We start from the raw sequence: 25,534 nt of genomic DNA, 5'->3' as shown, positions 1-25,534 counted from the left end.
CATTCAATAGATTGAATAGAGACCTTCAGAATTTTAAGTTCAGATTTTTATTTTTATTTTTTTTATAGTGCATTGGTCAGAGGTCCCAGTGCAGCAATAGCTTCAATCTCCACTAAACCACCCTGAAAGGAAAAACAAAACATGCATTTCAGTGCACAGCAACAGAGGAAACTCGCACGTCGGCATCCGTCACTTACTCTGGGAAGAGCAGCGACCTGGTAGGCAGCTCTGGCTGGGAAGTTTGCAGTGAAGACTAAAGACAACAGCAAATTTCACGAGTATAAATGGGTGAAAATTCAATGATGATGGAAATGTATTACTAAAGCTGAACATGACGAAAGAAATCCAACACGTATATCCATACACGAGAGTCCACTGACATCTAGTGGCAGGGGTCGGAATTACAGTAAATTAAATCTAATGTCAAAAGAAGGGAGGTTTCATTTGGGCTGCAAGTAAAAATAATGACACTTACACTGCTTGTAAACATCGTTGACGGCGTTAAAGTCATTCATGTCGGCTAACAGCACTGTGGCTTTGACAACTGCAGGAAACAATCGATAACAATGCTGACTAAGGAGATGGAACTTTAAAATGATCAGGTCAGATTATGAGGTGTCTCTTTACCATTGTCATACCCGCATCCAGCAGCCTTGAGGATTTCACCCATATTCACAAGGGCCTGCACGAAGAATTTCCAAATGTGGATATATCACACCCAGAACAATGAACGAAATAAGCAATTGAATTAATAATGACTGCCCCCCCCCCACCCACCTGTCTGGTTTGAGCCTGGACACCACCTCCCACCAACTGCCCACTTGCAGGATCCATTCCCAGCTGTCCTGAGATGTACATGGTCCGATCTACCAAGACAGCTTGGCTGGAAGACAAAGGGAACACAGTTCATCTGTTCGAGTTCAAATTGTGGGTTTTAATCTTGCGCATAGAATTATAGTTTAAATTTTAAAAAAAATCTTAACCAAAAAGCATGTCTTAACTTATTGAATACCCTTTCTCGTTATTATAGTTACAATTACTATAAACTCGAACATATTTTAGGGCAAAGACACTGAATCTGCAAGATGCTTGTGTAGGAAAAAAAAGCCAGTGTGCAAAGTTCAAAGTACAATTCAGGTCCAAAATCATGTATTAACTCGGTTAATTTTGTCCCCATTCACCTGCTTAACACGGTGTCATAACCGTTTAAATAGAATTAGTAAAACTATAAAAGCCCAACATCGATAGTTTATGATTCTTTAAGATAATTGCATTGCATCATGTTTCTGCACGTTTGAGTCAACCCCAACTTTGGGTTCCCGTGCCTTTGGTCGAACTTGTATTGGAATTCTCACCTGTACGGACCAATAGCAGCAGGAGCATTTGTTGTGTTAATTATCCTCCTGATAACTGCTGACATTTTACTCATCAGATCCAAATCAATAACAGGAACAAGGTAAAAAATGTAAGCAGTCAGAGCGTGACCAGCGAGGAGGAAGGAGGAATGCAGGCGCAGATGAAATACCGTAAAGTGTAAAGTAGAAGCGCATGTCCTCTTTTTTAAAAAATTTTTAAAATATTGAATTTCTAGGGAAACGCAGAAATGTTTGGTTTTGATATAAAGACATATAGGATGCATCCATAAGGAAAGATTTAGATGAATGTGCATGAATCACTGATGTTTTACTATTTTGGTTGCGCCATTACACCACATAAATTCACGACCACCGCACCACCCGGAAGCAAATAGTAGTGCGGCATGACGAAAGTCACATGGAAGTTTAATTCAGTTATCTAAACAAGAAGAAATGTTACATGGGATTTATGTGTTTCGGTAATATCTACAAAGTCCACATGTTAGCGTGCTAGTACTTAAATAGTTGGAATGCAAACGTTGGTTTAAATCTGCGTTGTCATGTAGCAAGTTGAGCGTCAGCTTTGAATCTAAACACAGGAGGGAAAAAAGACCGAAGTGCCGAATTGGGATTTTCTTCTACGTAGAAAATGTCTGCTTCTAAAGTGAAAATGCGGGAGAGAAAGTTGAAAAACCAGCCCGTCAGTGTGCAGTATCTATCCAGCAGCACGCAGCATTCTGGAAGCAGTGGTATTTATTTATTTATTTTTATTAAATAAGTTGGTGTAAATGGTTGACGCAATGCGATTCGTGTCCGGTTGGCCGTTAAGACAATAAGACACATTTTTATTCTCTGCGATTAAGGAGCAGTTGGTGATGCTGGCCCATCCGACACGCACACATCTGCAGAACATGCAAAGACTCCACAGCAGCCGGGTGGATGGGTCCGTGGACACCAGAAAGATGGTGGAGGCTACACCAGGGAGATGCCCAGCTGCATCACTGGTAAATGAATTACGCAAGACTTGGTTTTCTAAAAAGAATAATTGGAAGAAACTCATATAAAACTGGCAGTTAATTAAGGACTTTCTGTCACCTTGTCTCATGCCCCGCTCAGCTGTTGCCTTTGCCCAGGCCAGGGCAGCAGAGGTGAGTGCCATGCTGAAAGCTGTCACCAAAACGACAGGCAGCTGTCATGTGTTTGGAGCCCTGCCCAAGCACATGAGGAGACGGGCCATGAGTCACAACACCAAGCGGCTCCCCTGCAGGCTGAGAGATGTGGCCAACAGAATGGTTAAGTTCACTGGGGTTCCTATTATCAAATGCACCAGTTGGAAAAGGGCTGATTCCCAGAGGCTGGTGCATCTGCATCTGACACGTTGACGCTGACATTTCTGTTCCTGTTCCCCTCCAGCGGGAGAAGAGCCTCCAATCTGGTTCAAAGAAGAAGGAACAGGCAAAGAACAAGAGTCGCAAAGCCCGTCGCAGGCATGGAAATCTGCTGCTGGAGTTTAACCGCAGGCAGAGGAAGAACATTTGGCTGGAGACCCATATTTGGCATGCGAAGCGCTTTCACATGGTTAAAAAATGGGGCTACTGCCTCGGGGACAGACCCACATACAAATGTTATCGGCCATGCTACAGGGCAATGAGTAGCCACTGTTTGCTACAGGTAACACTTTCAGAAATGGAATCTGATGGGATAGTTTTTGGTTAAGGTTGCAAGTTAGGACCTCAGGAATAGGCGTGAATGTCTCTGGTTTTGTTGACCTAGGACCTGTCGTACTACTGCTGCATAGAGCTGCAGGGAGAAGAAGACAAGCTGCTTTTGGCTCTGTCACAACTGACCAGCAAAGAGACAGGTGGGGATGAACAATACATCATTTTGGACAGCGTTCTTTACTCATTTTATGGGAATGCAGCACAAAGAGCATTGCAGCATACGATCCCCAAAGGTTGTAGTGAGATGCTGGTGGTGTGTGTTTCCAGGTCCTACATTTGCTGCAATCTCAAGTCTGTCAGGGCAAAGACAGGGGAGCTTGGTGGTGTACAGAGCAGGAGAATACCCATCGCAGCCCCTGGGCCCGGTCACCTTCCTCTGGAGACCCCGTGCACAGGGCTCAGGCCACAGGCATCTGTGGATTTGGGCTCATCCCACCATGAAACAGGTACTCAACTGATGAAATCGTGCCTCGTATTAGGAAGTCTTTCCATGAGAGGAGTTGAAGAGCAACCATGTGATATTGTACCAGTGTACATTTTTAAAAATGTATCTTTAAATCTCTGCTGTGTCTTTTGCAGGATCTTCTGCCTGAGTTACAAGTGGTGTGCCAGTGTTCAGAGGCTGTTTATCCTCTGCTTCTCCCAGTTGGAATACCTGCTGGGACAACCCATGAACTGCAGCCTAAACCTGAAAATTCCTCTGAGGTTGAGCAGGTTACTGGAACAAAGAGGAAGCGATCGAGTGAGGATGCCAGCGTACCTCCAGCCAAGAAGATCCTGGGAGATGGAACCAGATCTCCCACTACCCCAGTTACCTGGAAGTCAAGCTCAACTGGGATTGTCATAAAGTCAGTGCAACACATTTACCAAAATGAGTGACTGACCTTAGATTGGATTCAAAATAAATGCGTTTTACTTGGACGTGTTTCAGTGATCTCACAATGGAGATTGTACGCTACCGCCTGATTGGACCGCAGTCCCACGCTGTTCTCGCAGATATTTTGGAGGCTGCTACAGAATGTGATGTAAGCGATTTTGGCCCAAACCTGGTTGAAAAGAAAGCTGTGGAAATGTGTTTGTTTGGCACTGTTAATTTCATTGTTTCAGGAAAAGAGTAGAGCTCACCCCTCCTCCCTCTGGTGGCCTGAGCACTGCCGAGATGAGAACAAGATGAATCTGCACAAGCAGCAAGCTGAAGTCTATCAGACCCTGAAAGGTCTCCTGTTTATTCCCAGTGTCGAGATCATCCATACACACTGTGTCTCATGTATATCATGATTGTGTGATGTGTTCAGGTGTTTCTAACTCCGGAGAGCTTCCCCCGGGAACAGTGCTGGGCTTGACTGTGGATGACCCCAGGTTGACCTTACCATCAAAGAAGGTTAAAGCTTTGGCCAGTGTGAAGCCTGCAGAAGGTAAAGTCTGGCCTTCTCGATGTCGTGGAGCCCGTTGGGTAGTTTAGAAATTCCTCAGATTCACCGAGGGATTGGACATTTTTATTCTATCTCCAAATGTGGCTGATTCTACTGAGGTTGTTACCGAGGGTACTGGTCTGGTTCTGAGCTCTGGGGGGCCTCTGCCTGGCCATGCAGATGTTCCAGGTTCGAATCCTGGCAGGACCCTGTACTCCATAGACCCCCTCAGTGAGTGACATCAGCTGACTATAAAGACTACAGTATATACATTAAATAGGTCGATTTGAGAGGAATTTCCTAATACTATTTCACACAACAGACCCTCATGCTCTACAGACTTAGAAACTGAAATTTCAACTCCTTTGGTCAAACTTCCACCGTTGTGTGTGTTTTCCTTGAGTGTGAGCCTGCAGTGGTGCTCTTCATACGTCTGTGGCTGTGGTGCTGGTCATAGAGGAGCACGCCGTGTCTCTGTGCTTTGCGTGCTCGTTTCAGACGTGGACGAGGAGAAGAGACGGGAGCTGATGCTCCGTGGCGTACCTGAGCACTGCTGTCAGAGTCACCTGTGGGAAAAGTCTGTCCGCGACAACGTCACCGATCACAAGATATCGGAGCAGGTGATGCATTTATTTCTCCCTGTCACACAGTAAACGGGGGCGCCGCGCTTTCATTGGTCACTCATCTCTGCCGACAGCAATTAAACCGTATGAAAAGTGAGGTCCTGGTGCCGGGATCCAGGCTGACACCCACTCCCCCCCAGGGCCGAGTCCCCATCCTGCTGGTCCACCAGCCTGGCAAGCAGGTGGGACGTGAGATGAGCTCCTGGGGAGCTGGATGGGACCTGCTTCTTCCTAAAGGGTGGGGCATGGCCTTCTGGGTCCCACTGGTAGGTAACACAAACGGTGCTTTTAATTGTTTGGTTATTTGAGTAATTGTGGGCTTGTTAAAGGCAGTGTTAAAAACAAACAAACAACAAGCGTGTAAGACTATTTTTCATCTGAAGCCTGTGAGGGATAGGCACCATGATCCCACAGCTCATCACCGTTATGAGTCCTCTGTTAAAAGCATTAGTGTCGCACTGAGGGTTTTTTGTGGGTACAGACTTCCTGACCCCACTGCTGAGACAGCAGGAGAACCCAAACAGGTCAGACTGGTGGGTGCTTATGTGGGAGAGCCCTAAGGTCCAAAGAACAATTTAGAAAACAGTTGTGACACTTGATTATTTAGGCATTTGAAAACCAACAGGAACCGTATGTGTCCCTAATTAAAGTGCTCCAAACCTGTATTTCTATAGCAGACGTCTGCATGGAAAACTCAAGATGGTCTTTTAGGTCCAGTGTCGACCCTTTCAGCGCCCTTTCTCTGCTCCACCAGGTGTACAGAGGAGTCCGCATCGGAGGGCTGCACATGAGTCTGAAACACTCTCAGAACAAAGGAGCCCCTCACTTCCCCCACGATTACCCAGACTGCCCTGCAGGAGTTCATTTTCAGGAGGAGCAAGAGGGAGAGTTCCTGGACAAGTTCAAGAGGTCAGGAGAAAACTGAGATCTGCGTGTCCTTAATTTTACCCTCATTAATATTATTGTCAGAAACACTCAGAACTGTTTTCAATAGGGACGTCTTGTACTGCCAAAGCTTTTGTGTATCTTGAAACAACATTTTGGCGTCTTGCTTGTATGTCAGCCCACTGATAAAAAACAGAATCTTGGCTGGGATGTAGACGTTTTAACAGACGGACATGTTTCAACTATATTCTTTAATCATTTGTTGGCAAACTGGAAACTACCCTTTAAGCTTTGGGGGGGAAACGTTTTCAGTTGAATTGGCAGATTTTTTTTCCCCCGCTAATATCGGTATAAAGTGGACATAGATGACTCAATACGATAGCCGCAGAAGGCTGAAAATGTCAGCGTTTAGATTATCTTTCACTGTGCGGTTTAACCTCTCACTCGGGAATCACGTTGGAAAATGAAAGCTGACTGGTAATCCAGCCAGTCTGTCAGCCTGGCGCTGTTTCTATCAGTTTTATTATCCCCGCTTTAATCGATTTGGTAACATGGATGCTGCCAGGAAAGTAGAACCTCGTCCACGTCGTCGTAGCAGCGCGGCCAACAACACCACCTGGCAACAGTGGGGGTGAATCATTGTGTGAAATGAAAGTAAGGTGCTAATGATGCCGCCATTCATGGGAGCTCTCCGTGCTTTGTAGTGGTCTGTTACTGGATGACTGTTCAATCATGCCTGCAGCTTTAGTAAGTGGTGAAAATATCAGTGGATTAGAGGATTGGATGGAGGGAAGCACTCCAAAAGCTGCGACCCCACTTAATTTCCATCGCACGGATCTTTTCCCACTGTGCAGACGAGGGTCCTATTGCTGGGATATTCCTCCCAGACTCTTTGCTGCCTAGCAATCGCGATGTGTTATATAAATTGGCTGAGCTGCCCCGGCAGTTAGACAAGGACTGACCTTCCGACCTGTTCTGTAGGCGTCCTCCTGCCAAAAGGACCAATTACATTAAGCACGGCTGTCTAGCTCCGTTCCGTTGCCCGTGGCAACAGCTGGCAGAGGAGTGGGAGCTTATTTTGGGGGAAGGAGAGAAGAGGAGGGGAGAGAGCCAGGCCCAAAACATGGCACCGTCTGACACAGTGATGGAGGAGCCGATGACATCACAGAGAGATGTAGCGAAGCCTCGGAGCCGTGCGGCTGTTCTGAGGTAAGTGTTTGATTCATGATTGGTCCCTGACCTTTATTCAATTTTCAGTATAAGTGCTGATCAAATCACTGTTGGTTTACATCATACCAACCCCTGAGATTTCTTCCACAGAGTTAAGTGTTGATGACTTTTTAAGGTCCTTTCTGAGCCTCGGGGCTCCGGTCATCAGCTCCTCCTCCTCCCAGCTCCTGACAGGCCTGATGTATGGCGCTACTCCCACCTCACTCCGTTTCATCATCATGTCTCTGATGAGAATACCCAAATTACATCCAGCCACAAATTGTAGCAATACATCACCCAGATTAGTGAGGGGAAGAGTAACATCTATCCTTATAAAACCATCAGCGAAGCTCTGAGTAATCAGAAAGAAAATGGATCTCCGCTGTGCGATGGCTTGTTGTTACTACGAGGGGTTCAAAATGTCCTTCAAACCTGTTTAACTTTGTTTTAAACTGGCTTGTTTTATGCTCCAAAGGAACAGGAAGTCACTGAAGCTGCTCTCCGGTTGGTGCAGGCCGGTGACATCCAGAGGTCAAAGGGCATGCCGCACTGCCGAGATGCCCCCGCTGGATCGCTCGGGTGTGGCACGCTTTATTGCCGCGCACGAGATGAGTCTGGTGTGGGTTCGCCTGTCGCTTCTTTCCAAAGGCAAACCAGAGGTCCACGCTATGGTGTGCGTGCCCACTGCAGAGGACCTGCAGCTGCTGGGCAAAGGGCCGGGCAGCAGCGGCCCCCAGGAGCCCCCCCACAAAGACCACCTGAGAAGCAGAACTAAACACAAGAAGAAAGCCAAGACCTCTTTACCATCTAAGATGGACTCCTCTGAACCAGCTACCTCTGAAGACCTGGAGCCCTCCTCGGACTCCACGCTGGGGCTGTGGCCGGACCCGCTGCCGAGCGTCACCTCTCACTGCTCCCGGGTGACACTCGGCTGGGTCACCCAGGGAGACTTCTCCCTGTCTGCAGGCTGTGGGGAGGCTCTTGGCTTCATCAGCGTTGCCGGACTCCTCGACACCCTCGCGAAACAGTCGATGGAGCACAGGGGGGTGGTGCTGCTGCGTAACCCCGCCTCCCTGCATTACCGCTTTGCTAAGGTCAACATAGAGGTGTGACTGGAAACACACCTCTGTTTCATGGATTATATGATGTGCGTATATGTGGCCGATGCTCTGGAGGTGAAAAGTATTGAGTATATTTGTTGCCTGTGGTGAGGCATTGACTTCTTTAGTATTCTTCTTTGACTTATTTGAAGGTAATAATTAAGAGAGCCTTGGTGTGCCACAGCTGAGGTCCACAATCAGTTCAGTTTACACAATAAGATCGAATGAAAAAGGGATGGAATTTAAGTATTTCTTTATACGCCTTGAAAATGAGCTAATAAAGCTACTCATGCTGAACTTGACTCAATGAATCCTTTGTACATAATTACTGTATCTGCATTACAAATGCATGTATCAACAAATGTTTAACTGCATCCTTTCTTTAAATAGTAGAATAGGCACTTGTTTTCCCACACATCCCATAATGTGTAGGTGGCAAGGAGTTTTGTTGCCTGGCAACACTTAAGTTTGGTACCAGTGGAGCACTTCATCTTTGGGTTTACTTGAGGTAAATCTGGCTGGGTAGGCTGTGCATTAAGACAATTTATTACTACTCCATGGAAACAGGGTTGCCAGTAATGTGTGGTCCAATTATTTTCACATAAATAACATCCGCAGTCAGAAGGAATTCATGTTGGCCACACGGGAGCGTTGTGTAACTGCTGCTGGTCTACATTTTCTGTTGATGTGACCTGATGTCAGTGAATTTGGTAAACTTGAGTTTAATGCCATTGACACCCACCACTAGAGGGCAGTAGTGCGCTTTATCATATCAGGAATAAAACGACATCTGTTCCCCCATTTCTTTTTTTTAAAACTAATCACACAAACAAATTTATTTGGTCCATAAATATAAAATACATGTTACAGTGGCAATCCCTTAACAGTGTTCCTCTGGGCTCTGTTGCTGCACACTCTGATCATAGGGTTTTTCCCATCTGGCATTTCCAGCAGCTGTGGGGAGAATCTCTTTTTTGGATGTTGCAAGAGATGCCTGCCATTTTGTAAAACACAACCTGATTAGCACGGCCATTGGTCCTGCAACTGGGGTCAAAGGTTGCAATTCATATCTGCTATTTATGTACATAAAGGAGAGCGGCAGCAGAGGGAGCGGCTCCTACGAAGCGTCCGTTTGGACACCACTGCTGCACATGAGTTTGGCTGCCAGTGCTCCATATGCCAGAGTCTTTGCTTCAGGCTGCACTTTGTCTGTGTGGCTTCTCCCTGTGCACAGGGACAGCACAGCTCATTAGGTGGACCACGAGCGGGTTCAGTCACTGTCACGCCCTGCTAATCAATGCATCGCACATGTGCCTGCACAGGGAGCACAATGATGTGGACGGTTCATTAAAAACTTACTGGGAATCTTCTCCATCCTGATGAAGTTGAGATCTGGTTCTTTACTTTTGGGTCTGTTTCGTGCAATGAGAAAGACTCCAAGGAAGCACAAAAGACAACTGGAAAGAAAAGAGAGCCCGCCATGAATGCCCGTTTAAAAACTGCAAATATTGCTGTGCTTTTCAGGGCTTACCCAAAGAGAAACATAAAAATGTTCAGTAAAGCCAGGCCTTGGAATTCCTGGTAAAACACCACCCCTGAAAAATAGGAAATGCTCATTAAAATGCATTTCATTTCTCCGGGAACAAAAAAACTTAATTAGCTCAATCCTTTGTTTGCACAATCCTGCAAACCCTGAGCAAACATGCCGGCACGAGGAACATTTTAGCACACGGAGCAGCTCAGAGGAACCTAATAGAAACCTGGTGGATCTTTCCCTCCAGCCTGGTTGGAAGGGAGTGAAAAAAGGCCCATGTGGACTAAAGTTCATCTTCACGATCAACCTCCAGATGTTCTTACATCGCCAAATACATCAGCAATTTGTTGCTCAATGCGCTCGACTGTGTGGGCGGAGGAAGCAACAGTTATACCAAGAACAACATCAGAGCCGATTTGTCCAATCATCTCTCGATGACAAACGTCTCCCTTATGGAATTTCACTGTGGAAAGACGGAACGATGTGATTTAAGCCAAAAGCTGAAAAGTGCCGTCGCTGTTTTGGGCTGCCGGAACCTTTTCTGCTCCCTTTGTACTGGAACCAGATTAAAATGACATGTAATCTGGGAATTTGGTGTACAAATTAAGCGATTTGTTCTGGCTCTCTACATGGAAATTCCTTTTAGATACTGACTGACTGCAAAATAAATAGCTTCCATAGTCAAAAAGAAAAATCCTAATTAGCTTTTTCCTCTGCCTCACCGTCCTGTTAAGACTAAATGCGATTATGCAAATGAGAATACCTCAGTAATGTGTTTTTAATAGGCAGATGTAGCAGTTTACTGGATTTAACTGGATTTGTCTCATTACCTGGAACCCACAGTTAACACACCTGCAATGATGGCACTGGCAGTGAAAAACACAAAGTTGATGGGAACCACCTCTGTGGCGTCAAACACCTTCATTGCCTCATTGAGAAATCTATGGGGAGGGAAGAAAAGAAAAAGAGAAAGATATAGAAGCCATAGGTGGCAGCAAATGTAGCCATCAGGATGCTGGAGGTGCACATAGTCATTATTTGAGAGTTTTGTCATCAGCCTTGAGTGCACACAAGGGCTTTGAGCAATAAAAAGAAGAGTAAACAGAAGGAAACTGACTGACTTGATCTGGAATCCACAGGAGGCGAACATGACGACGAGCATGACGTAGAAGATGGGGTAGATGAACTGCAGCTGACCTTTTATCGACTCCGTGATCATCCCTGACACAGCTTTGACCGAGATGACGGTCAGAGAGGCTGCGGAGGCATAGATGAGAGTCAGACTCGCTCATTCATGTATTAAACTCGCTGCAATAAAGAACTTTTGATCTGTATTGATTTGTCCGCCCCCCCCCCCCTGACTGGAAACAGGAGGGCGAGTGGCCATTTTTGGTAGCCAGGCAACAAAACGAGCTCTGGTTACTGAAAACGGTTCCAGCTGTAACTCCTGACCCTAACTGGGAAGCGTCTGCTTGTCCGTACCGAGCAGGGCCACCAGCAGCATCACCACGACGATGTGCTTCACGTTCCTCCTCTTGTACAGATACAGCAGGACGGAGAAGACCACGACCTCGATGAGCTGCAGGGAAGAGCACGTGACACATGACGCGGTTTGACTCTCAAACTGGAAATCAAACAGCGCACTTATCCAGCCTTTCATCGCAGCCTTGAGCCGAGGCGGAGCGAAGAACCGAACACACACACCACAAGAGCCTCGGGCCTCAGCTGAATTTGGCTGTTCAAGGACCTCAGCTGAGCAAAACTCCAGCGGACGGAGAGAAAGACAGCACCGTTGAAGTGAAATGGACCGACCTTGAAGTACTCAAGGACTCCTGATAGAGTTTGTGGAACAGCAGAATCTTTCATGTCCATAAGCTGCATGTCCACACATCCAACTGAAGCAGATTTTAGCTCTACAATGGTCACCCAGTGTAAATATCAACTTCATCAACACAAAGTGGTGTCAAAATAAGTATGAAGACATGACAGGGATAAGCCCCTCCCACTAGATTAGGAATAGAAATCATGAGATATTAAAATGTTTGGAGTTGAGAATACCATTTCTGAGGTTTATATTGGATCCGCTGGCCCTTGTGGTAATAAAAAGAAGGCTGAGATATTTAATTTCCCTCAGATTAACGTCTGCCTGCAGGTGATCCCAGACAGAGGACGGAGCTCCTCGGCCCGGCCGGTACTCAGTGCACATTGCCAGGAATGGAAAGCAGATTCTCTTTCACACGCCATCAATCACTGCAGCCAGAGGCGGCGGGACAGTCTCAATTAACCGGCTGTCTGTCCATCCATCTGTTTCTCAGCTGCCTGAACGTTTCTCTTTTGTCTTTTCCCCCCATCGGCTGTTTTTCCTCACGCTGAATATGTTTGTGTTGCTTCAGAAAAGAGTCGAATGTGTGGAATGAGAGGATAACGGCGGCCCTGCGACCTTTACAGCTGACCCCCCGATGAGCTGCTGGACTGGCAGGTTTTATTCCTGTCGGTAAAAGACCGAGATGTTCCATAATAATGAAATAAACTGCTCCTGGAAACGTGATGCTACATTTTATCGGGGATCGAATCGAGGCCAAGGAAGATCTTGCCCTCACTTCTGACACAACCTGCCGCTCGGTCTAAGAATGTACGGTGATTTCTTTGTGATATCTGGTGGTAACATTTGCAGCTAACGTTTACATTTCGGTGATGAGGTTTCACTCTCCGACAGCTCTGCACCACATCAGTCACTATGGTAACGGCTGTGTTTATGCCAATCCGGCCTGACACAGGCGAGGCACAGGTAAGTGTTGATGCACTTGTATGAACATATTAGGTTAAAGCAGACAGACTCAGTGAAACAAGAGCTCTTTCCTTGGACGCAAGGACCGTTTACATCATCTTTAGCTCCAAAGGTCAGGCTAATCATAGCCCCTTTTCCAAAGATGAATAAAAAATGTGACACTGTAATTAACTGTTGTGACTGAGGAGAAGATTAAAGGTCGGGAGGAGCAGGGGAGACAACAGTTGGATGCACACACAGGAAAGATATCGCATTCATCAGGGGGAGCAAATGGGTCTTTTAGATCGATGCTCACGAGGTAAAGCAGGAACTGCCAGGAGAACATGTAGTACTGGACCAGATGAGCTGTGATGTGCACGGAGCTGTGAGGGGCAAAGGTCACCAGGAGATACGTGCCCGTAATCGCCAGCGTACCACCTGTGGCCGAGAGAGAGCAGAGAATTAGGCTGTTTTCGCCCTCTGAGCTTTCAACCATCACAAGCTCAAACTTCTGCCCCTTCAATGAGAGGCAGGAAACAGTAAAGGTTCCTGCTCAATCAGGCTGCATGTAAAAGGGCTTCACCCATTTCCTGCCTGCACAAATACAACATTAGTGCAGTTTTGCCCAACACACGGCGATGGCAACCATGAGACAACAGCGAAGCTGGGCAAATATCCCTGATGGCATAACCAGTCGAGCATATGGAGGCTGCATGGGGCTGATATTATTGTTCTAGCAGCTTCGGTGACGTGCGGCGCTATCGCACTTAGTGGCAGCCTGAGCAAACTGCCATGGCACACAGTGGTTTTCCATAATAAAACAATAAAATAACATCTGTTGAATAGACCTCTGGCCACCAGCAGCCCCTGAATTAGCAGGCGTGCACCTCCAGCCAAACGTTCACTCACCAAAGATGTCAGAGGCGCGCACCGTCTCCTTCAGGAAAACCACAGATATGATGGCGCTGGCTGGGGAGTGGAAAAAAGTTGCTTTTAGACATTTAATCATAATGAAAAAGCATATCGTAAAATGAGAGGGGACAATAAGAAATTGGATTTGAAATGGAAACATTGCAGCTTCTTAAAGTGAAATCAAATCATCGCTTGGTGTCAGTCAACTGTGACCACGTGACTACGTTTGACTGAATACTGACCCCATAAAATAGCAATTATGTCAGCGATATTGCATAAAAAGACCACTCCAGACAAATTTAATAGTGCAGCGTTAAATGTAATCATTCCACATTTATGATGTACACAAATTCAATGCAGCTTCACACACACACACACACACACACACACACACACACACACACACACACACACACACACACACACACACACACTCTCTCACTCATGTCCTCGCCATGTAATCCAGGGGACACGCTCGTATTGATCATGAAATCTGTCAGCCGGCGTTGTTGAAAATAAAACTCGTTAGAATTTCATAACGGTGGCATCAAATTACAGCGGGGTTCAGTTCGCTTCCACATTCTGTCACAGGCTCATTCATCAAAATCACAGTCAAGGATCGCGGTGCTGGAAAGAAATCATTTTTACACCAGCAAAGCCTCAGATCAGTCATCTTAATGTTTCCTTTAGGGCTGCACGTTAAGCATCTGGTTACCGGAACAGATTAGTGAGGAGCAGGCAGACACACGGGCGACCACACAGGCTGATTTACAGCCAGAAACCCTTAAAAAAAGCATTTATTTTGTTTAAAACTTACAATTTTGAGACATCATTTTAAAATTCTGACATATAGTCAGAATAATGGAATCTTAAAAAGCTCCGATTCATGAGTTTCGGCAACTATGAGTGATTCACAATTGAAAATTAGGAGCTGCGAGTGATCAGGTCTCATCAGCAGCAGCAGCCGGGATCTCCCTCAGCTGAAGACACTCAGCCTTTAGAAACCCGTCTGCTGATGTGACTGACCCGTCTGTTTGCCCAAAGAGCTCAAAGTTGTCTGTCAGTTTTGGGTTTGCTTATTATTATTGTTGCTTATTTGAATCATCTTGCAGACAGACAAGAGCATTTTACCAAAATATGCGTTGCAATATTTAAAAAGAAGTGCCAGAAGCAGCAGTTTTTTAACTCAAAGGTTTCTCAGAATCACTCAGAACCTGAACAAATCGAACAACAAAACGGATCCCAGTCCATTTCTGCAACCCTCCCCTCCGACGCTGCCCTCATATCCTCTGAGAAAGCTTTCTCCAGACTGTCTGACTGATAACTTGGTTCTACAATTTTGAATGGGCCAGAGCGCAAGTGCCAAGTAAATGAAAGCCTCTCCATTAGGAGGATTTGTGCGCCTGCTGAGAGCCACGACGATCCTGCCTGGCCCAGCGGCATCACCCTGGAGGGCCTGGTAGGTATAAAAGGAAACGGGGCCAATGGAGAGTTTAGCCCAGTTATTTGTCACTGGACTTGTGGAGGCTGTCAGGGATGAATATACCAGTGTGGGTCCACATAAAATGAAAACACCATTTTCATATATTCACATTATTACAATAAATGGCAGCAAAACGGGTTTTGGTTTTAAGGACTGACATTTTTATTTTTAACCACCAATGGTGCAGCCAAAATTCCTCGCTTTTCAGCGCAGCGCGTCGCGTCGACTCAGTCTTTTGCTGCCTGTAACCATTTCGTATTTCCTCAGCGTCGACTGTGGCAGCTGGGTTTGTGGCGAGAACTGAGACATCTCTGTTGGGAGCCGGTGCCAACCAGCTGCTGCACGTGACGCCGCGCCGAGACGCAGCAGAAAACCCCCCCAAAAAATCAGACAGGAAGTTTGTGTGCGGCTCTGCCTCCGTCTTAAACAGATTAGCTGCAGCTAGCGCTGGATATTCTGTCAGATTACTGCTGCAGGATGACAGACAGGCCGCACACAGGGATGGTAAACCGCCGAGCGCAACAGGAGCTTCAGCCGAGGGGGCAACTTCGGGCTACGCTAGCAAACTCATTACTAAATACAATAAGTCAACCCAAAGCTTCATCCCTCAAATAATTTGAGTGGATTAAGGGATGAATAAAGGAGGGAGGGCTGCATCAGCCTGCACGGACGCCACGGCCACATTAGGAGTTTATTAAGGCTCTCACTGACAACCTGATGAAACAGTCGGCTGTTAAATATTTCACACTCTAACTGTGTTCACATACACATTTAGGACTCCTTTGCCTCTGGGGCCAACTGGATCCAACCAGTAACCATAGCAACTCCATACAAAGTGAGATTCACACGTTTTGATAGAGTGAAATATGAGACAACACGAACCGCTGGGGCGCATGTGGCTTTTTGTGGGTGCGTCTCAGCGTTGTTCTGAGGTGCACGTACACGTACACGTACGCTTGGATGTGTCTCGATGGGGGGGCTCCCAGAGGGAAAACAAGCATGTCATCTATTCTGTAACTCGTGCGGGAGTAGACGTGCGCTCATGAAAGCAGCAGCAGCAGCAGGAGTTTTCCCAGGGAAGCTTGAGTGGAAAAAGTTGGACACATTCTGTCCACGCTGTCAAAAACTGGTGATTTTTAAAGACGCTGTCATGAGAAACGCTGACTGGACTTGAGAAGCGCCAGACAAGTGTCACCATGGGGCAGCAGCAGACAGATATTGCACCAGTGAAGGAGGTAACTGTACAGACAGCGGAGGTGCAGGAGGGGTGAGCACGGAGAAATCTACTCCAGAACTAGACAGGATCAGTCCAGGTCGCACAAAAATGGATTCCCATCTTTTTAGACTCTTTGTTTCAATACTCCTGATCCCAGCCAAACGCTTTTTGTTTTGGCACACGTGAGTCGGGGTGGCTGCATGAGGGGCGATGCTGCCACACCATGTTAGACGGGGGGTCTCCAGGGCCGGGGGGGGGGGGGGGGGGGGGGCACTAACCCCTCTCAGAGCTGCACCCTGACATCGAGGGACGGGTGGATGACAGCAGTGTCATCGTTCCCTCCTGTGTTCCTCCCGTCCGTCTCATCCGTCCTCCTTCATTCCTCAGCCCCCCACACTTGCCGAGGCCTTTCCTCCCCTTTCTTTATTCACTCACGGCTGTCTGTTGCCCCCTGTGTACCCTGAGGAAACGGGTGCAGCGGGCCTTTGGGCTCGTGTCTCTACATACAGAGCCAGACCGAGGTGAGAGGTGGAGCCAGGATGGTGGAGAGCTTCACTCTTTCATGCGTTCCATCCAGAGACACCTTCCTCTCCTTTCACCGCTTCATCGTCAGACATCCGTCCCTCATCCAAAGCCGCACTGTTTCCTCCAACAATGGCTGCGAGATGACAGCGTTTGCTGCCCCGGAGACGTCAGCTTGACACGGGCTGACATCAGCTATGGCTCTATAACTACCACGCTTCTGTTGCCGTGCTAACATCTCTTACTGTGATGGACGAGCCGCCGCAACCTTAACAAGACGCCTTTTCATTCCAGCCTTTATGGAAACGATTCCTCCACTACAGAGACGCCACTATAGCAAATGCGTCTGAAGCTCCCCGGTAATAGCTGTCATTAATATCTGTGACTCACTACCTCCTCCAGCTCAGGAAGCGACGGGTTGCGCGGACGTAAGAAGCGAAGCTGTTAAATATTTAACCTGTGTTTCGAGTGTTTTCCAGCCAGAGCCACCGGGCTGACTTTGTTTTGATTGGCTAATGAACCTGGCAGAGTTCATTGCAGTTTCAGTCCATGGCGCTGCGGGTTGTAAAGACACTTCAAAAGAGTGATGCTGGATTTGTCATCTCACCCCTCCGGAGTGTGTGCTGTAAGCAGAGTGATGAGCCTCTTTTCATTTAATGAAAAATCATAAAAATCCACTTTTCGAGGCCCAACTTTTATGAGACAAACCCAGTGGAAACCAGTACAGTTCCATTTTTAACAGAGGAAATCAATCTTCACTCATGGGTAATGCTTGTGTGTGTGTGTGTTGGGGAGGGGTTGTAAAGTTCACACCTACCTATGACAGACACACAGCCCAGCGGGGCAATGAGCGTCGCCGGGGCAAAGCCATAGGCAGCAAAGTTCCCCATCTCCCCGACACCCATGAGGACCACGCCGAACCACCACACCGGGGAGGTGTAGTAGGGTTTGGAGCCTCGCTCAGCCTGACGGAGATGAGTGTATTTCTGTTAAAAGAGAGCGGCATGAGGCAAGCTTTGGGTACATGGGTTGTTTTTTTTACCCTTTTGCTGATCATTAAACGTTTCTGACATTTCCCTGCCCCAAACATCCCAATTCAAACCAGTGTTATTGAGAATATTACCATTAAGGGGTATTATTTAATATTTGAGCCACCATGCAGCCTGAATTACATTTAAATTACTATAATTTGAGAACATGCTTAAACCTCTAATAAAACCAGAAGCAAATTTGCGCCTTTACTTAAGCATCCTGATTATGAATGAGGTGCACGTGGATGGAGCAGAACAGCCAGTCCTGTTTTTGCTGCCGGCTGTGAACGTGTCAGCAGATCGCACAGATGCTGTGCACGTTTGCTAAAATTCAGAGGCGCACGCTCTGTCAGCCAGAGCCAACTGTCTGGGGGGAAAACAGCCTGGCTGCGGGCTGTTAAGCGCCCGGTGTGCTGGGTGTCTGCTTCTACCTGCATGTATACCTACCTGCACGTTGAGTGAAATGCTGATGAGGACGTTCCCACATATGGAGATTATGATTCCCAGGAGATACATCTGTAGAAACAGTACACAGACCACAGATTAGATGACCGTCTACTTGTCATGCAACAACATCAAACGCTGCTGGAGTTCTCCAGGCCGGTCTCCCCTGCAGCTGCTGCAGCTGTCACCAAGAGTCTGAGGGTTCTGTCGGTGTTTTGTCCTTCAGAGTGTTTGTGTAACAATTAACTTTCCCACGATATGTGACACCTCACAAAGGGCTGGCACAGACCTTGAGGCTCTCAAGCACCCTGATCAAAACACTGATGGATTCAAAGCTGCACACTGTTGCTTAATCTGCTGGTAAACGTAAAAATCAGTGAGAAACATGAAACCAGATCAACTTTAGGCCGTGGGATCAGCATGTAAAATGACCACAATTACAGATTTTTATGATTTCATTATTATTTTTATTATATATATATATATATATAGGAAAAGAAAACATTTGAGTTCCTTTTTTGGGGTTGGCAGCAAAAAGATAAGTGTTTTAAGTGATGAGAGGATCCATTTGAGTGTTTAACGATCCTTCCTGGCTCCGTTCCCCCATATGCTTGGAAAAATGATTGCCAAGAGGAAATTTAATTTTAGGTCATAATAAACATCCAGGTGGCTGTGGGCAGGCAAAATGGACAAAGAAATGGAGGTGTGCAGTGGGAGTGAGATGATGAAAAGCAGAGAAATTCGGTCAGATGTGGCTGGCTGTTGTTGCACCAAGCGTTTATCTCCGAGACAAAAGCCAGGGCAGAGATACGGCGACGGGAGTTTAAACTGGAGGACGGGGCAGAGCCAGAGCCGCAAAATGAGAGAGGAAGTCGGAGAAATGATGCAAAAGAAGATGAGATTTCAAATAAATGAAATAGGGGAAATTGAAACTCTCTACGGGTTCAGCGATCCGTTCTCCGTGACAGGCGGAGGGTTATTGTCACATTCATCTGATAGTGGTGACAATGAGATAACGGCTCTGTGGACAGAGGCTGGCGGAATAAATAAAAGTAAATTAATTTTTCCAGCTCCCAAAACGCAAGGCAATCTTTTTCAGGGGTTGTCCGTCGTTCTGAGAGCTGAGAGTACAGAGCGTCTTCCTCCGAAGGCGCTTCTTCACGGAGCCATTTGGCAGAGATGGATGCCCAGCGTGAAGGGAAAAAAAGGCGCAACCTGGTGTCAGAACAGAGAAAACAGACGCTTCTCCTCATATGTGCTTCCTGGCACAACCGGCAGGTGAAATAATGAGGTTGAGATGCAGGTTCCTGCAGCAACAACTGGGCTTTTTCATGTTTTCCCCACAGGAGGCGGCGGCTGATCACCACAGCGCTACGTCCACAGGCCTCCATCAAAGGAAAGCTGCACTTGGCAAGAAGAAAACACGGATATGACTTTCAAGGGGCTCATTTTAAAGTGTCTCCAGTTTATTTTGAGGTGTTGGCGAGTATTTTCATCATCTACTACCTTAAACATCAAGCATGTGACATTTTGGTAGCAAATATTGTAGTGTGGGTGTGCTTTTACTGAGCAAATATTTCAGAACCTTTAAAGAGCAAACAAAAGCCACTCACAAGCTGATGTGCGCTTACGTTGATGTGTGCCGTGACCAATTTTAACTGACTTTTAACACCTGGCAGACAACAAAACAGGGGATATTTGATCTCAAACAAAAGAAAAGCACCCAAATCCACTCAGGATATGTTAAAAATGACTCTGAATGAAGCGTGACACCTACATTTATGTTATCACACACAAAGTACCACCAACAACCTGCTTTAATAAAGAAAGTCCGCTAGTGTTTTTCCTTGGATGTGGCTCATTATCTCCTCGCTGATAAAGATTTAAAGCTGCGAGGATTTACGGGTGATTTTATAATTCCAAAGCACATCCCAGCCTTTCACCTCTGCTTCATGGTCTGTCTCCTCACGCTCTGCATTCACCTTGACAGCAGCTCTGATGAGATCACAGCGCTCTGACACACACGTGGAGCGAAGATACCACTCTGAAAGTAAACACGCTTTAGCCTCCTGTGTGTGCGTGCGTGCGTGTATGTGAGTGCGTGTGTGCAATGATTACAAGGTTACAGGTAAACAGTGGGAGAATTTTGTGAGATGATGAGCGCCAAGCTAATCGGATATGTGGAGGATCTCATCAGCTGGCGTGCGTGTGTGCACGTGTGTGTGTATCTGATCACATTCTCCTTTGCCGTGTGTAAAAACACAATAACAAACTGTATCATATCAATGGGAAATATGTAAATCTCCACCTTTCCACAATAATTCTTGCACTAATTAGTGAGATCATTATTCATCGGCGTGCTAACTTTGTCTGGCAGATAAAGGCAACAGCATTAGCATGATTACACCCGCTAGTAGTTCAGGTCAGGCGCTGTCTGTCATCAAAACAGCAGTTTTTTTGTAGAGTAAAACTTTACAAGTTATCGACCAGACCTTTTTTATAGCCTATGGAGTGGGCAGCCCTCAACCTTGCCCATGTGGAGGCTGTAGGCTGATGCTGAGAGGAAGCAGAAGGGCTGAAGGACAAACAGTGTTCGTGTAATAAGGTGTTGAAATTGCAATCTGTGACTTTAATTACATGAGGGATGAGATTCAGCTCATATTTTATCAGGCTGATTTGATGTACTGTATTCAATTCCAGCCTGCAGAAATGAAATCCTTAAACTAATATCGATAAAATATGAAAAAGGTATTTGGAGCGTTATTGGAGAACTGAGGTCGATGTGTTCGGGTCTGACCAGCAACAAGAGCAGCAAGAGCAGGTGGACACACACTCGGATGGGTTGAAGCAGGAACCTACGGCACGGCAACATGTTCCCCACTGAGGAGTAACTCCGTGTGAGAGTGAGAAGAAGCAGCAGAAAGTGTTCCTGTGACAGGAAATGCAAACAAAACCTTAAAGGCAGGCCAGGCCGGTGCACAGGGAGTGCCCCTAGAGCTGCTCTGCAAACATTAGCAGAGCAAAAGACGACATCTCTTTTGTTATACACCAACCCTGCTCTTAAAAAACGTCCTGCTTTTCTGCCAGTAAACTGCTCACGTTACTATTCTATCAAGATTTATGGAGATTTATTGAAGGTGATGAACGCAGGTAGATATGAGAAGGGTCTGGCTTCTCCCAAGTTGTGTAAATCCCTCAAACCACAAATAAAACAAGAGTATCACAACTTCTTGTTGGAGAGAACCCCACTGCCTCTGGAGCTTTACAGACACACTGGTCATGAAGCCACATAAGAAATCACCCAAAAAAACATCCATCATCCTATTAAATCCTAAATATTATATTTTCTTTTTGCAGGTAAATGTTGTACTGGGTCTTTTCCTGACCTGATATCTACCTCTTGAAGATATTTATAGTTGAAAGAAGAAAACAAACAAACCACTATCTAAATGCCAGATTGTGGGAAAAACCCGGCTGACCTTTCACTGAAAGCTGCTCCACAATTTGTGCTTTTAAAGATACATTTTCAACAACTGGGTGAAATTCGATGCCGTTCTCTTCAACAGACCAGAACCCTGATCTGTCACTAGCTATTTGTTTTGTAATTAAAGGTATTAACTGAAAGGAGTCCAGGTCTGACATTTGTTGGAGTCCTCTATAATTGAGGCACCATTTGGGGTCATTTGGTATTAAAAGAAAAATCAATTACGGCGACGCTCACTTTGAAAAAATGTAATTTCTGTTTGGTGGCTGCAGAAAATGTCAGGGGAGGAAAAGTGATGGTAAAGAACCTATGGGGTAATTGGGGAACAGCAAGAGGGAGAAAGATCCTGGTCAGTTTTGAACGCCGCTGCAGGAAGCTGCGACTTGAGTGAGGTTTAGAAGGATGCCCGACATCACTTTTGTGGAGAATTCAGGCACCCATGCGCGCACACTCGGGTGTTGTCATGTGTGCTCTGCATCCCGAAACCTGAGCCACTGACGACAACAACAACAACAACAACAACAACAACAACAACAACACTTCCCTTCTGAGAACCTTTGGTTTCCGCTGGCAGGCTGCCCCACTTTAATTAACACCAAGTCCGGGACAGAGGATATATTACTTCTGAGTTGACCCTAAACCCAATTTAAATTCCTAACGCAAAATCCACGTCTCACACGCCTACAGGAACACAAAGCTGCAGGAACGTCTCACGCAAAGCAAAACCGGCCCCCGAGACATGAACACGTCAGCGCAACAACAGGTGAACCAGCAGCAGAGGCAGGAGCGGCTTTGCATCTGATGAAGGGAGTGACAGCGCTGGTCCCGCTCCTCCTTATCACTGGGACACTGACCCACAGGCAGACACAGCACAGCTCTTTGTGTCTCCTGACAATGGGGGGGTCTGTCTCGGTCCGGGCTGGTCTCAGGACGAAGCCTTTCACTCTCTGCTCTGAGGGGCTGGATGGCCGAGGAGAGCTTCAGTCCGGCGACGGACGCCAGCCAGAAGGGCAGAAATGGTTCACCTGTATCAGCAAATGAGTGTTGCTGCGGCCTTTAAAGGAGAGACAGCATCTTAATTTCTTCTCTCTTGAAAAGTGATTACAGTTATAATAATATAATAAATCACACTTGCCCCACGGATTATGCAAAAGCAAACAAGTCTGATCTGTAATATTTTCAGACGTAGTGTTGAAAACATTCTCCGTGGGAGGCAGTTAAAGCCCGAGACAGGCTGACATTGTGCCCTGGGTGTGGAGATGTTCTTCTGGGACGGTGTCAAAGGACAGAAGGGGACGTGGGACCATCAACCAGCGAGGCAGGACTCGTACAGTAGCTCAATTCTCTCATCTCACCCGTGGGGACATTACTCAACCCCCCCCCCCCCACCAAACACACACAGATGAGTGTGTGTGTGTGTGTGTGTGTGTGTGTGTGTGGGGGGGGGGTGACCACGGAAGATGAACGTGAGGAGAATGTGCCTGAATCCAGGCAGAAGGACAAAGGATTGACTGACAATATCAAAGACATAAGATAAGAGGTTAATGCACTGTGTCCACCTTCAGAAGTTTAAAAGGCATTCCAATAATGATTCAGTCATGATCACTTTGCAAAATAGTCCCGAGTGCCAACGCCAATAGATCTCTGCACTGTCCAGCTACCTCATCTACACTGAGTACTCATTATCCAGAAAGCTTTGAAGGATCAGTTCAAGTTTAAGGATTTTTTAAGGATACTTAATCCCCCCTTCGAACTTCCTGCTCCACACTGAAGGGTAGAGGAGGAAGTTCCCGAAAGATAATACTCTGAGAGTTCCAATGCTGCAATAAGCATGATTAATCTTCTATACTGGTTTCATTTTAATAGACATTTTAACGCAATCACGATGAAACTTTCCGAAACTCGTGACATCTTCTGTTAAATTCTGACCTGCAGTGGATTCTCCATGACTTCAGCGCGCCGAGCGTCCACCAGAAGCGCATGCTGAGAACTTGCATTTCTCTCCATGACCTTCGTTCATAAAAGGCTGTCCCTCTATTCCGTAACTCCCACTATCTTCACATCATCGTCCGCTGGTCTTCTCCTCACGCCATCCCGTCCACCCACGTCCCAGTCGCTTCACTGGAAACTCTTGTCAAAAGTCCCACACAAGCCTATGAGGCGGATCTGGAGTTTGTGGTGCGTTCATGTGCAATCAGAAAAAGAGGTTATTAAACTATCAATTAGAATAAGAATTACAAACACACTTCAAACACTTGTGTTTAACTGTTATATGCGCAATTAATTTTGAGAATTTAGCTGTTATAAAACATAGTGGGTAAAATAAAATTAATTTCTTAAGACATTTGCCATATATCATCTCTTTTACGACATAATAAAATCTATTGAAGGCAGCAGAGAACAGGTGTGGATCTGCGGCTCGGATCCGACTGCCCGAATATAATGGCCGCATACAGACTACTGTCATTAAACTTTTTGCTTTATTTTTTTGCTTGAAACGCTCGAATCCCCCCTGTTTTAAGCGCTACGTGCTCGCAGGTTATAAACACGGTGCCCCCTGCTGGGGAGATCCAGAAATACTGTCATTTTTTAAATAATGACCCAGATGGCAGCATAATTTACCTTACACAAAGAGGCACATTATGCTTCACTAATTGTTGTGCTGATGGAGCTTTCACCTCCAGAGAACGGGTGTTTCATCACATCCATCGTCTTTTGTAAATCTCACAGGCAATCTGAAAGGATTTTTTTAAAAACTAAAAAATGCATTATTAATGTAACAAAGTGATAAAATCAAAGGCAGTGTCTGATCTCCATTCTGTATGGCTCCAGATGTGGATAGTGAAAGAGATGAAGTGAGATGCACTCTTGCTGCCTTTTTACGGGATCTCATTGATCTGAGTTCCTTTTCCTAACAAGATGAATTATGGAGGCTCATTTGTTCGGGTTCACTTTTACAAAAACAAGAATATCATGCATGGGTGACGCAGCCACTGGTGTAAGAAATTAGCGCACAATTAATATATTGCTTATGTAAAGTATTCTAGCTTCAAACAACATTCAATGGATTCAATCTGAGAGCAGAGTTTGCTTCTTAAATTTGCTTTAAACCTTGAAGACCTTGCCTCAGATTAAAAGTGGAAAAGGTCAACAATGGCTTGGCGCTGAGGACGGTTAGAGCAGAGGGAGTCCTTGACATTAAGACCATATTTTATATTCAAGGGACACTCTGCCAGCAGAGACAACATCCACCTCCACGTATTAGAAGACCATTACTGTTATCACAAGATTTCACTTTTGTAATTATCACCATGGTGCTGCCTGTAGGAACATTATCGCGTGCATTAGAGTCAATTGTCGCTAAGATATACTAGCAACAGATGCTCATTGCTGTTATGATTTGTGCAGAACATGCACACGTCCACATTAACTCTCCTCAGCCGTATCTCCAGCTTCCATCTGTATTCACTCTACTCCTTCGGTGTCTGCACTCTACCCTGAGCCAGACAGCTTCCCAGTCACGATAAGCAAGACCCAGTTGATGTTGCTGTGGTGTGAAGGTGGAGAAGGCACAGGCCAGTTAACACATTAGTTCAGGTGGAGAAATAACATAACTAAACCAATATTATAGACAATTTTGATAAAATATGAGCGCAGGTTGTTCTTCCATCTGCTCTGGATGGGGATTAAAAGACTTTACCATCATTGAGTCCCCTCAAAGGTGCAGATGACAGCCATCCACTCTCAACAAGTGAGGATTTAAAACTACAGGAAAGAAAGAGGCTGTATAGTGGTAACATAGATACATCAAACCAGCACAAATCTGAGAAGGAAAG

At 46.1% G+C, this 25,534-nt stretch overlaps 3 protein-coding genes across 5 annotated transcripts; 1 reads left to right on the top strand and 2 right to left on the bottom strand.

Annotated features, from left to right (window-relative positions):
* Positions 1–31: 31 nt before the first annotated feature.
* LOC101061859 (2-iminobutanoate/2-iminopropanoate deaminase) lies at positions 32–1,538 on the bottom strand. The gene is made up of 6 exons (XM_003965865.3): positions 1,356–1,538; positions 778–883; positions 628–682; positions 476–544; positions 198–253; positions 32–122 (listed from the first exon to the last, which is right to left on the bottom strand). Exons 1-6 carry the CDS (start codon positions 1,427–1,429, stop codon positions 63–65), a joined length of 420 nt encoding a protein of 139 aa, XP_003965914.2. The 5' UTR covers positions 1,430–1,538; the 3' UTR covers positions 32–62.
* Positions 1,539–1,642: 104 nt separating this feature from the next.
* Positions 1,643–8,607, top strand: pop1 (POP1 homolog, ribonuclease P/MRP subunit). The gene is made up of 15 exons (XM_003965866.3): positions 1,643–2,104; positions 2,219–2,359; positions 2,472–2,647; positions 2,769–3,026; positions 3,129–3,216; positions 3,344–3,522; positions 3,656–3,924; positions 4,008–4,101; positions 4,184–4,292; positions 4,372–4,491; positions 4,987–5,108; positions 5,186–5,377; positions 5,866–6,020; positions 6,978–7,205; positions 7,681–8,607. The coding sequence occupies exons 1-15, from the start codon at positions 2,005–2,007 to the stop codon at positions 8,315–8,317; spliced, it is 2,868 nt and encodes a 955-aa protein (XP_003965915.3). The 5' UTR covers positions 1,643–2,004; the 3' UTR covers positions 8,318–8,607.
* Positions 8,608–9,110: 503 nt separating this feature from the next.
* On the bottom strand, positions 9,111–23,878 carry nipal2 (NIPA like domain containing 2). 3 transcript variants are annotated; one of them, XM_029838840.1, is made up of 12 exons: positions 23,628–23,876; positions 18,218–18,286; positions 17,557–17,725; positions 13,516–13,575; positions 12,923–13,044; positions 11,322–11,418; positions 10,961–11,096; positions 10,692–10,780; positions 9,837–9,900; positions 9,665–9,762; positions 9,391–9,529; positions 9,111–9,299 (listed from the first exon to the last, which is right to left on the bottom strand). In XM_029838840.1, the coding sequence occupies exons 1-11, from the start codon at positions 23,703–23,705 to the stop codon at positions 9,423–9,425; spliced, it is 1,089 nt and encodes a 362-aa protein (XP_029694700.1). In that variant the 5' UTR covers positions 23,706–23,876; the 3' UTR covers positions 9,111–9,299; positions 9,391–9,422. The 3 variants fall into 3 exon arrangements, with proteins under 3 accessions (XP_029694700.1, XP_029694701.1, XP_029694699.1); XM_029838841.1 differs by lacking the exon at positions 9,391–9,529 and having other exon boundaries at positions 23,628–23,878; XM_029838839.1 differs by having other exon boundaries at positions 9,111–9,529.
* Between the last annotated feature and the right edge of the window lie 1,656 nt (positions 23,879–25,534).

This window comes from Takifugu rubripes, chromosome 7 (assembly GCF_901000725.2).
Source record: "Takifugu rubripes chromosome 7, fTakRub1.2, whole genome shotgun sequence".
Lineage (NCBI taxonomy): Eukaryota > Metazoa > Chordata > Actinopteri > Tetraodontiformes > Tetraodontidae > Takifugu > Takifugu rubripes.
This window is presented reverse-complemented; position numbering and strand designations above follow the sequence as displayed.